Below are 12640 nucleotides of genomic sequence, written 5' to 3'. Positions count from 1 at the left end.
AGGCAGCCTTGAACATAATCCTTTGATCTCATCCTCCTTAGTAGCTAGGATTGTAGGTGTGAGTCACTGGTCCCATCGAATCAGTGCTTTTTTACATTCTAGTAAATAAATTATATGTCTAAACTGCACAAAGTAAGCTTTCATAAGTATGAGATCTTGATTGTATTAAAATTATAGAAACTTATAGGAATATATGAGCTTTGCTTGAAGATTTCATATCATTGTACTACCATTTTTAAGTGTTCTATTCATTGGCATAAGTATGGGCCTGTGATCTGTCACCAATATCTGTCCAAACCTTTTCATTATCCCAAACTAAAGCTCTACCCTTTAAAAAGTAATTCTGAGACTTTTTACCTTTGTTTTTGTTTTTGATTTGTATTTGGAAAATCAGAGCTACATGTTTTATTTTCATTTTCATGCGGAGGAGGGAGGGTATTTACATGAATGTCCATACTGGGTAAGAACTCAGGGCTTCACTTTCTCCCTTAGCTTTTTTTGCTCAAGGCTGGCACTCTTAACACTTGAATCACATCTCCACTTCCCACTTTGTGAAAATACTGTACAGAGGGGTTACAATTACATGGGCAAGACAATGAGTATACTTCTTATCAAGCATTGTAGCCTCCTCCTTTGTTTCCCCTTCCCATCCTCCCCCCGACCCTGCCACCCAATCCCCCCCAACCCCACACCAAAGTTGTAAAGTTCATCTTCGACACAATGACCTGCACATCTCATTGCTGCAATGGGTCCACCTGTATCCCCATTTAAACGATTTGTTTTTCCCCCTCCCCTCCACAAACCACACCAACATGAAATACAGTGAAAGCAGGGGCTATACTGTGGGGGAGGGACATACAAAGCAACAAAGAAATAATCCTATAAACGTGTTAGAAACAATCGCATGAAAGAAAAAAAAAACATTTGAATACATATCTTAGGGTTCATTTCCCTAACATCACCTTATGTTTTTACTTGTTAATTAGAGATAAGACCTTTTTTTTTTTTTTTGGTCGGTCTTGGGGCTTGAACTCTGGGCTTGGGCGCTGTCTGTGCACTCTTCAGCTCAAGGTGAGCTCTCTACCTCTTGAGCCACAGCACTACTTCTGGTGTTCTAGTGGTTTATTAGAGATAGTCTCACAGAGTTTCCTGCCCGGGCTGGCCTTGAACCAATCCTCAGATCTCAGGCTCCTGAGTAATTAGGATTACAGGCGTGAGCCTCTGGCACCGGGTAGAGATAAGACTTATAAGAAAAGAGTTATGACAGCAAAGACCTTTGCAATTGACTAATAAATGTTCACATCTCTTTTATTCATCTGTTTACTTCTTTAGTTCAGAATTCAGAATTGTATTCCATTGATAACTAAAGAGATTATTTTCATTTATCGTCTTTAATCCTATTTAGAAACTACATCATATCTCCGATTTTATTTGGCATATGTCTACTGGTAAATTTTTACAGACTATTATTGTTGTTAGTGGTGGTGGTGATGGTGATAATGATAATGGTGGTAGTAAAGGTATGGTGGTGGTATTTTTGGTTTTGCTTCAACTCCTTTCTTATTAACTGTTGTGATTTTGCTGTTTTTAGTTTTTGCTTTATTTTCTGTTGATCCTTTCTGAACACTTCTATTACCAGATTTTTTTCCTTATATTAAATAATTCCCTGGGATAAGAAAAAAAAATCTGATTTATGTAGTACTTTTATACTGTTACTTTTATTGCCTTCTTTAACTTTGTATTTTTCAATTTTAGAAGACTTCTATTGATTACGTTATCTTTTAGTAGGTAATTATTTCCTGCTGAACAAAAGTTGTTTACTTTCAATATCAATTTTCTGGGGAAATATCTAGTTATTTACTACTGATATAATCTAGGTCTCTTGGGATGAACATATTATTTAAGTGGCTTAAAATTTTTATTCAGTCCTGGGAAGGTGGCTCAGTAGTAGAGTGCTTGCCTTCCATGCGTAAGGCCCTGGGTTCAATTCCTCAGCACCACATAAGCAAAAAAAGAAAAAAGCCAGAAGTGGCGCTGTGGCACAAGTGGTAGAGCGCTAGCCTTGAGCTGAAGAGCTGAGGGACAATTCCCAGGCCCAGAGTTCAGGCCCCACAACCAGATCCAAAAACAAAAAAACAAATGCAAAAAAAAAAATTATTCAAACTTCTTTGTGTCAACTATTAAAACCATTCTACTCTTACAGTTTCAATGAAAGAGATCTAACTAATAATCTACTATTATAGAGTCTTTTTGTTTGTTTGTTTTTCTTGTCAGACATGGGACTTGAACTCTGTCCCTAAGCTTTTTCACTCAAGGTTGGCACTATACCATTTTGAGCCATTTCCCAGTTTTCTGGTAGTTATTAGTAAATAAGAGTTTCACAGACTTTGTCTGCCTGGTCTAGCTTCAAACTGCAATCCTCAGATCTCAGCCTCCTCAATAGCTATGGTGGCTGGTTATTCTGTAGTTTTTAAATCAGTTCAGAAATAGCCTTTGAATTATTTTAGTTTTGAATACATGGCCTCGAGTGGTAGAACCATGTTAAAAGTTAATGTTATTTTTGTGTGTGATTTCCTATTGCAGAAATAAGTACTAGAAATTTTTTTATTCTCATAAAATAATTCATAAAGTATCATCACAGAAATACTTAATTGATTGTCAAAGAATAGTACTTATGGCTACTAGAGTTCTCATAAATCCTGACACCCCAAAGGCTAGACTGATCTGCTTTTCTTGTTTTTGTAGCATCTTTGATACTGTGTGAACCACACTGCTATAATTCTGTATTTACTACCTTTCCAGTAAACTGTACCAGAGGAAGTACAGTGCTTGTTCACCATTATATTCCTACCTTCTAGCACCATTTATACATGGAGCTTAATTAATAGTTGGGAAGTTTATAAATGTACAAACCAGTGTAGTATATTGTGCAGTATATTGATTCTAGAAGATGTATGAACTCACTAGAAGCTTTCCCTAATTTTTCCTAAACAGAGAAGGCATAAAAATAGGTAAAAATACACAACAGACATCATCATCATCATCATGATTATTATGCACATTTGTTTTTCACAGTCATCTAATAAAGTATTACTTTTTGTTAAAAAAATTATAAAAAGCCAATTTGGGCACTGTGGAGAGCAAGGATGATAACCTTGAACCTTATGAATAGGAAACATTACGTCAAATCCCATATTTTTTAATCAATAAAGGGAAGAGAAGAGAGAAATTCAACAAGATAAATCCCATCATAAAAGAAAGACAGTAGTAGGGAGCACTTATTAGAACACTGTCTTGGATAGTAGAAACAAACATATTTTGGGTTTTTATTTTTGTAGTAATGTGAAGGAAAACAGGAGGTGTCAAGTGTATTTGATTTTGGCAATTGCGGGACAATAACTTGGGTCTGTAGCTCCCATATTTTCAAAACCTCAGGATTTTACTTGGTTCCTGGGTCCTTGGGGGAAGTTTGATGAGTAAAACTCCTTAATCCTTTGATTATTTTGCATAGTAGGCTTTCACATAGATTCCAAATGGTGGAGAAAAGCGTTCTATTTTAAAAACCTATTTAGATCTCTAGCTCTTTAGATTTTTTTCCTGCATTTTGTAATTGGCAGCTTTACACCTCATTTTTCTATCTTTGAGATCTTGAATTACCAAGTAGAATGTTGGTTTTCTAGCAGTAATATTGGAGACAGTGTGTATAAGGTAAAACTTACAAAAGTCAATCATGTGTGTGTGCTTGTGTGTGTATATACCAATATGTGTGAATGTACACGCTGCTATTACATGATTAGGTATCAAAGATGAGGACAGTAACTTTTAATATCTTTACTAAGAGCATACTATGTAGATAAGAGTTTATTCCTTGTTTTTAAATAAAATCAGTATGTTTGCTGTTACAACATTTCAGTACAATACTTTTCAGTAATTTAGGGGCTTTCAGAAAGTGATTGTAGGTTTTCTAGACAAGTGACTAATGGCAGATTGCCATTAGTTTTGGCTCCTGGTTCTTCTCACTGAGCCTCTTGGCAAGCTATTTTACTTTTCCATGCCTCTATTTTCTAACATACTAAAAGAAGAGAATAATAAATCTGTCTGAGAGAGCTGTTAAGAGGATTAAATGAATGAGTAAAAGCCCTTAGAACAGTGCCGGACACACAGTAAGCGCTCAGTGAATTTTTTTTTATTCTGCTTATGTACCTGTGATGCATTCATTCATTTTGCAAGTGTTGAATGTCAAATCATTCAGTAAATATCTTTTAGCTCATTGCTATTAGCTGACATTGAAACAAAAATAGAATAAGGCTGTTGTTGCTTTCAAAGAACTCTTAGTTTAAATGTATAGACAAAAAAAAGTATGCAGGAACTACAGAATGATATATAAGGTTTGGAGGTGCATGATGAGTTTTTAGAATCACATGGCAGATGAACTGGACCCTGTAGGGATTGTTCATATTTCAAAAGGTGAAGTAAGGAAAGAGATCTTGGCAAAAGTTACTGGGCTGATTATTGGTGTATTAACAATAGTAAAGACTAGAAAACTCTAGTGTGGAGTAAAATTGAGAACTGGTAGAGCAAAAACATATCCCAAATAATGCCAGGCACTGAAACATTTATTTATAATTTTTAGCAGGCAGGTCATAAGTTCAACTCAACAGTGTATTTAGGATAAGTCAGAGAGAATACTGATTGATTAGTTTGTTGGAAATACTCAAGTATGAAAAGAGCCCTGAGGTTTGATGCAGCTGTTTGAAGTACTAATGCTTCCCAACAGAAAAGAGTTATAAGTTAAGATTGGGAATTACCTTGATAGAGTTTGAGTATGTGATTGAATATACTCTACTGAAAGAAAAAATTCAAAACTAAACTTTGAAATTATTTTTGCCTTCCCTAGAAGTTGCCAAAACAAAACCACGTCATGCCATGAAACGGAAGCGGACAGCTGATAAGTCCACCAGTACCAGTGATCCTGTGATTGAAGATGACCATGTTCAGGTAAAGAAAAACCCTTGTTTTTTTTATCTTGTCCAGTTCTTGAGCCATGCAAAGAAACTGAGGTGTTTATTTATTTATTTACTTTTTTGTCATTCGTGGGGCTTGAACTCTGGGCCTGGGTGCTGTCCCTGCACTCTTCAGCTCAAGGCCAGAGCTCTACTGCTTGAACCACAGTGCCACTTCTGGTTTTCTAGTGGTTTATGGGAGATAAGAGCCTTATGTACTTTCCTGCCCAGGCTGACTTTGAACTGAGATCCTCAGATCTCAGCCTCCTGAGTAGCTAGGATTATAGACATGAGCCACTGGCACCCAGCATGTGTTTATATTTGTATAGTTTCTTCATCCTAAAGGAAAAGTTGGGAAGTTGCTTTTCAGTGAAAGCAATTAAGCTGCATAAAGAACCAAAAAATATATTCATGGTTAACTTCTAAATTTTCCTCTTTGTAGGTTCTTGTATTAAAATCAAAAAATCTTGTTGGAGTTACTATGACCAATTGTGGAATCACAGATCTCGTGTTGAAAGACTGTCCCAAGATGATGTTCATCCATGGTACATATTTGAGTCTGTGTTGTACAAGAGTATAATGAATGAATTGTAAGACCTCTCAAATACTACACCATGACCTGTGTATTTATATGTGTGTATGTATATACACATGTATATACATATACATATGCATATATGCACACCCAACCTACACACACTCAACACTACAGAACATTTTTTAAACTATTGTTGTTATTAAGTAGTTTACAAAGGGTTATAGTTCCATAAGTCAGGTTATGAGTATAATGCCTCTTGGTCAGTGTGACCCCTACCTTTGTTCTTTACCATTTGGAACATTTTTTTTAGTTTTGTCTTTGTTCCATAGTTGTCAAATAATAACGGCGGGGGCCCATGAGCTAAAATTTGGTTATTTTGTAAAGAGCCTCTTCTCCAAAAGCTAATTGCTCCCTGATCTGGTACAGTAGTAACTTAACAGCATGAGGTTTATCTACAACCAGATACCTCTCTCCTTTGCTTCTGGTTCAGCCATTTGCACTGTATGATTTGAACATGTCTTATACATTAATGTTTTGGAGTGAGAGTATATTTCATTGAGGTAATCAGTCATGTCTTTATAACACATTATAATTAGTCTAAGCCTACTTTTCGGTTCCACTTCTGTCTTCTTGCCTTCCATTCCCACCATGTATAGTCATGCATTTAATGTATGTCTTTCTATGATAATTTTCATGCCCTAGCATGTATATGTCTGTCTAAAATAGAGCATGCTGTTTTGTGTGAGCTTTTTGTAAAATTATCAAGATTAGATTCATTCTTTTTACTTGGGCAAGTTATATATTCTACATTTAATTTTTGCTTTGCTTTGTAAAATATGCAGAATTTTGCTTAATCTATAAAGCATTTGTGAAAGTTGAATGTACTGATTGACAACCCTGTCTTTGTGTGTATACATACACACATACACAAAGTACAGGATTTGACCTTTAGTCAGGGCCTGATACTCACTTGTATCCTGTCAGTATATCAAAACTTATTAAGGAGCTTTGTTTCATTTTATGGCTCCTGTGATTCTGATAATAAACAAAATAAATCCCATTAAAAGACACTTAACTAAACACTTCAGTCAAACTAGAAACAGGTTAATACATTTTCCCTGAATTCTAAAACTCTGGAAGCTTTGTTCATTTTAGAGTTAATACTTTTCTCCATTCCAACCACTTAGGTCTTTGTTCTTAAAATATCTGGTAAGTCACTGTCTCCTATAGCAGTTTCTTCCTAGAAAAGAAAATTTGGGTTTTCTAAAATCTCGGAGATCTTAGAGCAAAGTTGCTCTTTGTAGATAGTTTCTTAGCACCCCAAGTTGAAGCTCTTGAGCATCTAAAAGAACCTCAGACATTGTTCCTTGGCATCTCTTTCCTTTTTCTTTGAAGGGAAGGAAAAAATTTCTCTTGATGAACCTCATTGAGTTTCACCTTTGATGTCCCCTTATCTGTTCCAACAGTGAAGGATCACATGACCTCAGGTTCAGCCTTCTGCCCTTTAAACCACATTGTTCAGTTCAGCTTCTCATGAGACAGAGGATCTTAGATAAATAGCTTAGTGTCTAGACACCAGCTAACTAAATTAGTGGCAGATGAAATTACTAAATGAGATTAGAGCTAACTTAAAACAGATTAGGTTTACAGTAGAGAATGATTCAGTCCTATTACCATCCAGTCCTTTCCCTAATTCTTTTTTTTTCATTATTTTTTTTTGTGAACATACTGTACAGAGGGGTTACAATTACATGGGCAGGATAATGCGTACATTTCTTATCAAGCATTGCAGCCTCCTCTTTGTTTACCCTTCACATCCCTTCCCAGCCTCCCCCCCTCACCCTCCTTTCCCTAATTCTTAATCTTCCTGCTTCTGATTCCTCTTCCATGCTACATAGCAGAAAATAAACATCAAATGGAGGACACTGGTTCAGTGTTTAAACAAGGTTGAATGCTTTGGAACATGATGAGATTTCTATCAAGCATCTTAACAGAAGATGCCATAAAAATGTTTTTAAAAAATGAAGCAACTCAGCTTCATGGCTCTATTATTGCTTTTCTTTAGTCCTCGCTTCTTGAGTTGGAGCAGGTTGAAAGTTGTGATATGAAAAAGGAAGGAGCACTGGCACTGTTCAGTAGTAGAGTACTTCCTACCATGCATATGGTTTTGGATTCAAGCCCAGCCATCACACACAAACACACACACACGCACGCACGCGCGCACACACACACACACACACACACACACACAAAATTAAAAGATTAAAATTTTCTTAAATTGGCATAGTAATACACTAAAATGCACAACTTCTTAATCGCAAGTAATGCATTAAGATGCATTAATTTTAATAGTACATAATTAGACACAAAGACACGGTTGCTTGTTTCCATGACCTCCTATTTGATATGTTAAGCAAGGGCACTACTTCGTGATACTTCAGGCCAGTTTTTTCAGTAGAACTCTCTGCAGTGATGGAAATGTTCTGCTTCTAGGCTATTCAATATGGTAATCAGTAGCCATGTTTGACTTCTGAATACTCAAACTAAGACTAGTGCCTCTGGAGTTAGATGAGTGATTTTACTGTATGTTAGTTTGTTTAAGTTTAAATAGCTTCAGATGGCTAATGGCTACCATATTGTACTATAGAGCTTCAGATTGAAGTATTTCTACTTCTTTCTTTTCAGGATTCTGTTTCTATATCTATGATAGAGATTAAAATCAACTCTGATAGTATAATTCATGTGTATTATAAAATAATTCACATATACTACATACATGAAAATATATCAGGTTATTTAACTATTAACCATTGTGGTATTTAATAATTACTCTATTCAATAAATGATTCCTAAACAGTTACCATTTGAGCAGGTTATTTTTCTGAAACTTGGTTTCATTGACAGTAAAGTTATAGAAAAAGAAGACAGTTCAATAACTCCTCAAGCATAGGATTACCAGATTATTTTGAAATTAAGAGAATCACATCTTCAAATCCTCTGTGCTAGTACTTGACCTTTGTTGGAGATGTTTTCCTCTGCCATGTCTTGTGTTAGTAAATGTTTGGCCTCCAGCAGTGCTTCCAAATGGGTTATGAGTTGCTCTCTTACTTGTATAAATTGTATAGTTTGTTATTGTTCTTATTTTGCAGCTACCAGGTGCAGGGTACTGAAACATTTAAAGGTGGAAAATGCACCAATTGTAAACCGATTTGATTATGCCCAGTGCAAGAAACTGAATATGGATCAGGTTCTAGACCAGATACTAAGAATGCCTCCTGAGAGGAACCGTATCATATACCTACGCCCAATGCAGCAGGTGACATGCTTACTATTATTAATTCTTCTTTACTAGACAGTTGTAAGTTTTTAGTAAGTTATATTCAGTGAGTTTTATTTGGCAAGTTTTTTTTTTCTTATTAAAAGTTGCCTATGGCTAATATCTCTATCTCAGGTTTCAAACTGATTGTAGCTTTCTTTCTGATATAGCATATTCCTCACATTTTTTTGTGCACAGAACTAAAATAAAAGAATATACTCAGGGTAATTGTGATATTTCAGCTAGTACCTGTGATATGCCAGATCACCTTCTGTGACATAATAGGATAACTGCAGTTATTCCTAAGAATAACCTTGTGTGTGATATGAGTTTAAATGAAATATTAAACAACCCTTGGTGTTAACCTCTGGGCCAAGCACCAAGAGTCAGTTCAGTAAACTCTTGAGTGTCTTCATATTTAAAATTTGCTGCATGTTGCCAAGTTCCAGTGCTCACACCTGTCACCCTAGCTATTCAGGAGGATAATGGTTCAAAGCCAGCCTGGGCAGGAAAGTCCCCATGAGACTCACTCTTATCTCCATCTAGCCATCAAAAGCCAGAAGTAGTGCTGCTTCTCAAGTGGTTGGTAGAGTGCTAGCCTTGAGCAAAAAGCACACAGGGACAGTACCTAGGCCCAGAGTTCAAGCCCCAGGACTAGCAAAAAAAATAATAAAAATAAAAATATATAGTATAATATATCTATATTTTATATAGATATATTATTTCAAGCTGAATAATGCTAAAAGGTTAGCCTTCCCTCAAGAATTTTACCTTCCTATAAAGCACTTAGCAGAGTTACACTTATATTACTCTGGGATGGAAAGGTGGAGTTTTATAGCTGGAAAGAAAGAAGACATTCCAAGAGAAGAGAGCATTATGGACACAGGCTACAAGGAACTGACCTTAGGCATAGTGAATGGTCTATTAGAATAGGGTTCTTCACATTCAGTTAGGTTGTATAGTCAGTAGTGAAAACAGTAAAGAATATCCTCAGAAGTGCATTTTGAGTTCCCGGAGATCCATTACCTGACTCAGGATTTTCTGGCTTAATGGAGTATTTAAATACCAGAAATAAATCACTGTGTCAGCTGGCCAGAGAATTTGCTAAGTCTTAATCTCAGCACTGCAAGCTTCATTTTCAAAACTGTTTCTCTGTCCAAATATTACTACAACTACTAGTATTACTACTTCTGCAGGTGGACACACTAACATTAGAGCAGAAGCTGTTTAGTGGTCCCTACCCCTATCACATCTGTATCATCCATGAATTCAGTAATCCTCCCAATGTGCGGAACAAGGTGCGCATTCGCAGCTGGATGGACACCATAGCCAACATCAATCAGTAAGTAATTCCATGGCCCTGAAAGGCTTCTTCATGCATGCCTCCTAGTAGAGATGTGAATTATTTGAAATAATTCTGAGTTTTTCAGGCTAATGTGTCATGTATATATGATTATGCGTTAATATATGTGGCTTTTTATTTCCAAGCTTAGAAAAGCTACAAGAACCAGTTACATGCAGATTTGACTGTGTCCTTAGTTGTAAGACATGGAAAATAGGTCAAATTGAAGATCTTAAAACTAGAATATTTTACATTGTCCCAAAGTTAGGCCTTTTTTAATATATTTGTTAGATAAATGCTGTATTAAGTACTCTCTGTTTATGAAGTTTGCCTCCGGTGGCTTGCTTTCTTCCCCTGTTGTGATGTTGGAGAAATTCAAGAATGTCATCTTGAACTTGGCTAGACCTATAGTCTCTACTTTAAGAAAATGAGAGGTATTAGTGAGTCAGTGTTTTGTCCAAGATGCTTGGTAGAATCGTGGCCTTAAGTACTTGTGTTACAGTTGCATTCTACTTTATGCCCTAGCATTTTCAGCTTTATAATTCTTATTTAATTTTTCTCATTGCTTCCAGAGAACTTATTAAGTATGAGTTCTTCCCTGAAGCCACTAGAACTGAAGAAGACTTAAAAAAGTACCCGAAATACCCCTGGGGAAGAGAAATCTATACATTAGAGGGTAAGTATTTGCCATTGATAAGAACTGATGTAAGAACATGTCTTAGGGAAGATAAAATGGTGATTTTACAATGAATGATTTGAATTCCTTTAAGAAGCAAGGACCAGATAAGTATTATTTACCTAAATGAGTACTATACTTAGAGTAAACGGATTGGAACCTGGCTCAATCTGTTTTGCATTTTACATTCCACTAAGAATATACTCTAATTTGGTGCATTTAGCACTCCCACACGGCAGCACTTTTACATCTGTCTTCTTATTGTAGGTGTTGTGGATGGAGCTCCGTATTCCATGATTTCTGACTTCCCTTGGCTGAGGTCACTTCGAGCAGCAGAGCCCAATAGTTTCGCCCGATACGATTTTGAAGATGATGAAGAAAGTAATTCTGACCTGACTTGACTTGTATTCTCTAATTTTAGTATATCCTACTTCATTAGTAACATTCTGTGTGAGAGCACTACAGCTTTGAAATGATTTTTCATGTAAATATCTTACACATACACATACACTACCCTGAGAAAAGCAGCTATGAACTTGTACAGTAGAGTCTCAGTGGACTTAACTGGAGATACACAATGAGGAGAATTCCTTCAAACAGATTTTCTGTCAGATTTTCTGTAGTAAAGTAATTCATTTATTTTTTAGTGCTGGACATTGAACCCAGGGCCTTAGGGAACTACACTCCCAGCTGTCTACTTATTTTAACCTTGTTACTTCATTGAAAAATTGACCAAAAATAGTATTTCAGAATTGTTGCATTTCTGCTACTTATGAACCACTTCTGTAGCATGTGGGAGCTTGTCATGGTATAGGTACAGGAATTTGGGGGAAGCTTTTTGTGGGCCTTGTACTTGTAAGGCGGTTACACTTTACCACTTATGCCATGCCTCCATGTCACTTTTTTCTTTGTTCTCAGACAGGGTCTCATGCCTTTTTTTCCCAGTGTAGTCTCAGACCATAATGTCCCTGTCTCCCTTATAACTGGGATTACAGTCATGTACTACCATACCTAGTTGGAGGAAGCTTTAAAAAATATGTTAATATGGTTTTTATTATAAAAATACTGTACAGAGGGGTTGCAGTTACATGAATAAGGTAATGAGTACATTTCCTACCGAGCATTGTTACCTCCACCTTTGTTTTTCCCCTGACATCCTTCCCTCCCCACTCCCCCATTTCCCCCCACTTCCACACCCCCATCCCTCACCCTCCTTCCCACCCCCACTGAAGTTGTAAAGTTCATTTTCAACATAGGTCTTGCATATCTCATTGTTACAATGGGTCAACCTGTATCCTTATTTCACCATTTTGTTATTTCCCTTCCTCTCCCGAAATTAGGAAAATGTATATATAAGATGCAGGACACCAGAATCAAATACAGTGAAAACAGAGGTTATACTGTGAGGGAAGAACATACCAAAGAAACAAAAAATGTAACATACCCCTCAGTACAGTATTTTTACAATTAAAAAAAAATTACATAGTACATTATAAATATGCTAAAAACAATAGGAAGAAAGATAAAACCACTGTGTCCCTATCTTGGGGTTCCTTTTACTTAACATCATCTTATCTGGTCATATGTACATAGCTTTTGACCTCTCCTGCTTCTCCTAGACAAATAAGGGAAACCATGGGCCTGGCTTACTTCACTTAGGGTAATTTTTTCCAAGTCTTTCCATTTCCTAACAAATGGGGCAAGGTCATTCTTCCTGATGGAGGCATAGAATTCGTGTGTGTGTGTGTGTGTGTGTGTGTGTGTG

At 36.4% G+C, this 12640-nt stretch overlaps 1 protein-coding gene across 4 annotated transcripts in view; it reads left to right on the top strand.

Moving 5' to 3' along the window:
- Fbxo38 (F-box protein 38) overlaps window positions 1-12640 on the top strand; it is a 50546-nt gene that overhangs the window by 34568 nt on the left and 3338 nt on the right. For all 4 annotated transcript variants that reach the window (XM_013025573.1, XM_013025572.1, XM_013025571.1 and 1 more), the window contains 6 exons: window positions 4898-4998; window positions 5446-5548; window positions 8691-8857; window positions 10054-10199; window positions 10772-10875; window positions 11143-11256. In XM_013025573.1, the coding sequence (XP_012881027.1) occupies window positions 4898-4998; window positions 5446-5548; window positions 8691-8857; window positions 10054-10199; window positions 10772-10875; window positions 11143-11256 (735 nt within the window). The remainder of the gene's footprint in view (window positions 1-4897; window positions 4999-5445; window positions 5549-8690; window positions 8858-10053; window positions 10200-10771; window positions 10876-11142; window positions 11257-12640) is intronic.

Source organism: Dipodomys ordii, unplaced genomic scaffold (genome assembly GCF_000151885.1).
Source record: "Dipodomys ordii isolate 6190 unplaced genomic scaffold, Dord_2.0 Scaffold85, whole genome shotgun sequence".
In the NCBI taxonomy this organism is placed as follows: Eukaryota; Metazoa; Chordata; class Mammalia; order Rodentia; family Heteromyidae; genus Dipodomys; species Dipodomys ordii.
The sequence above is the reverse complement of the archived record's forward strand: the minus strand, read 5'-3'. Positions and strand labels throughout refer to the sequence as shown.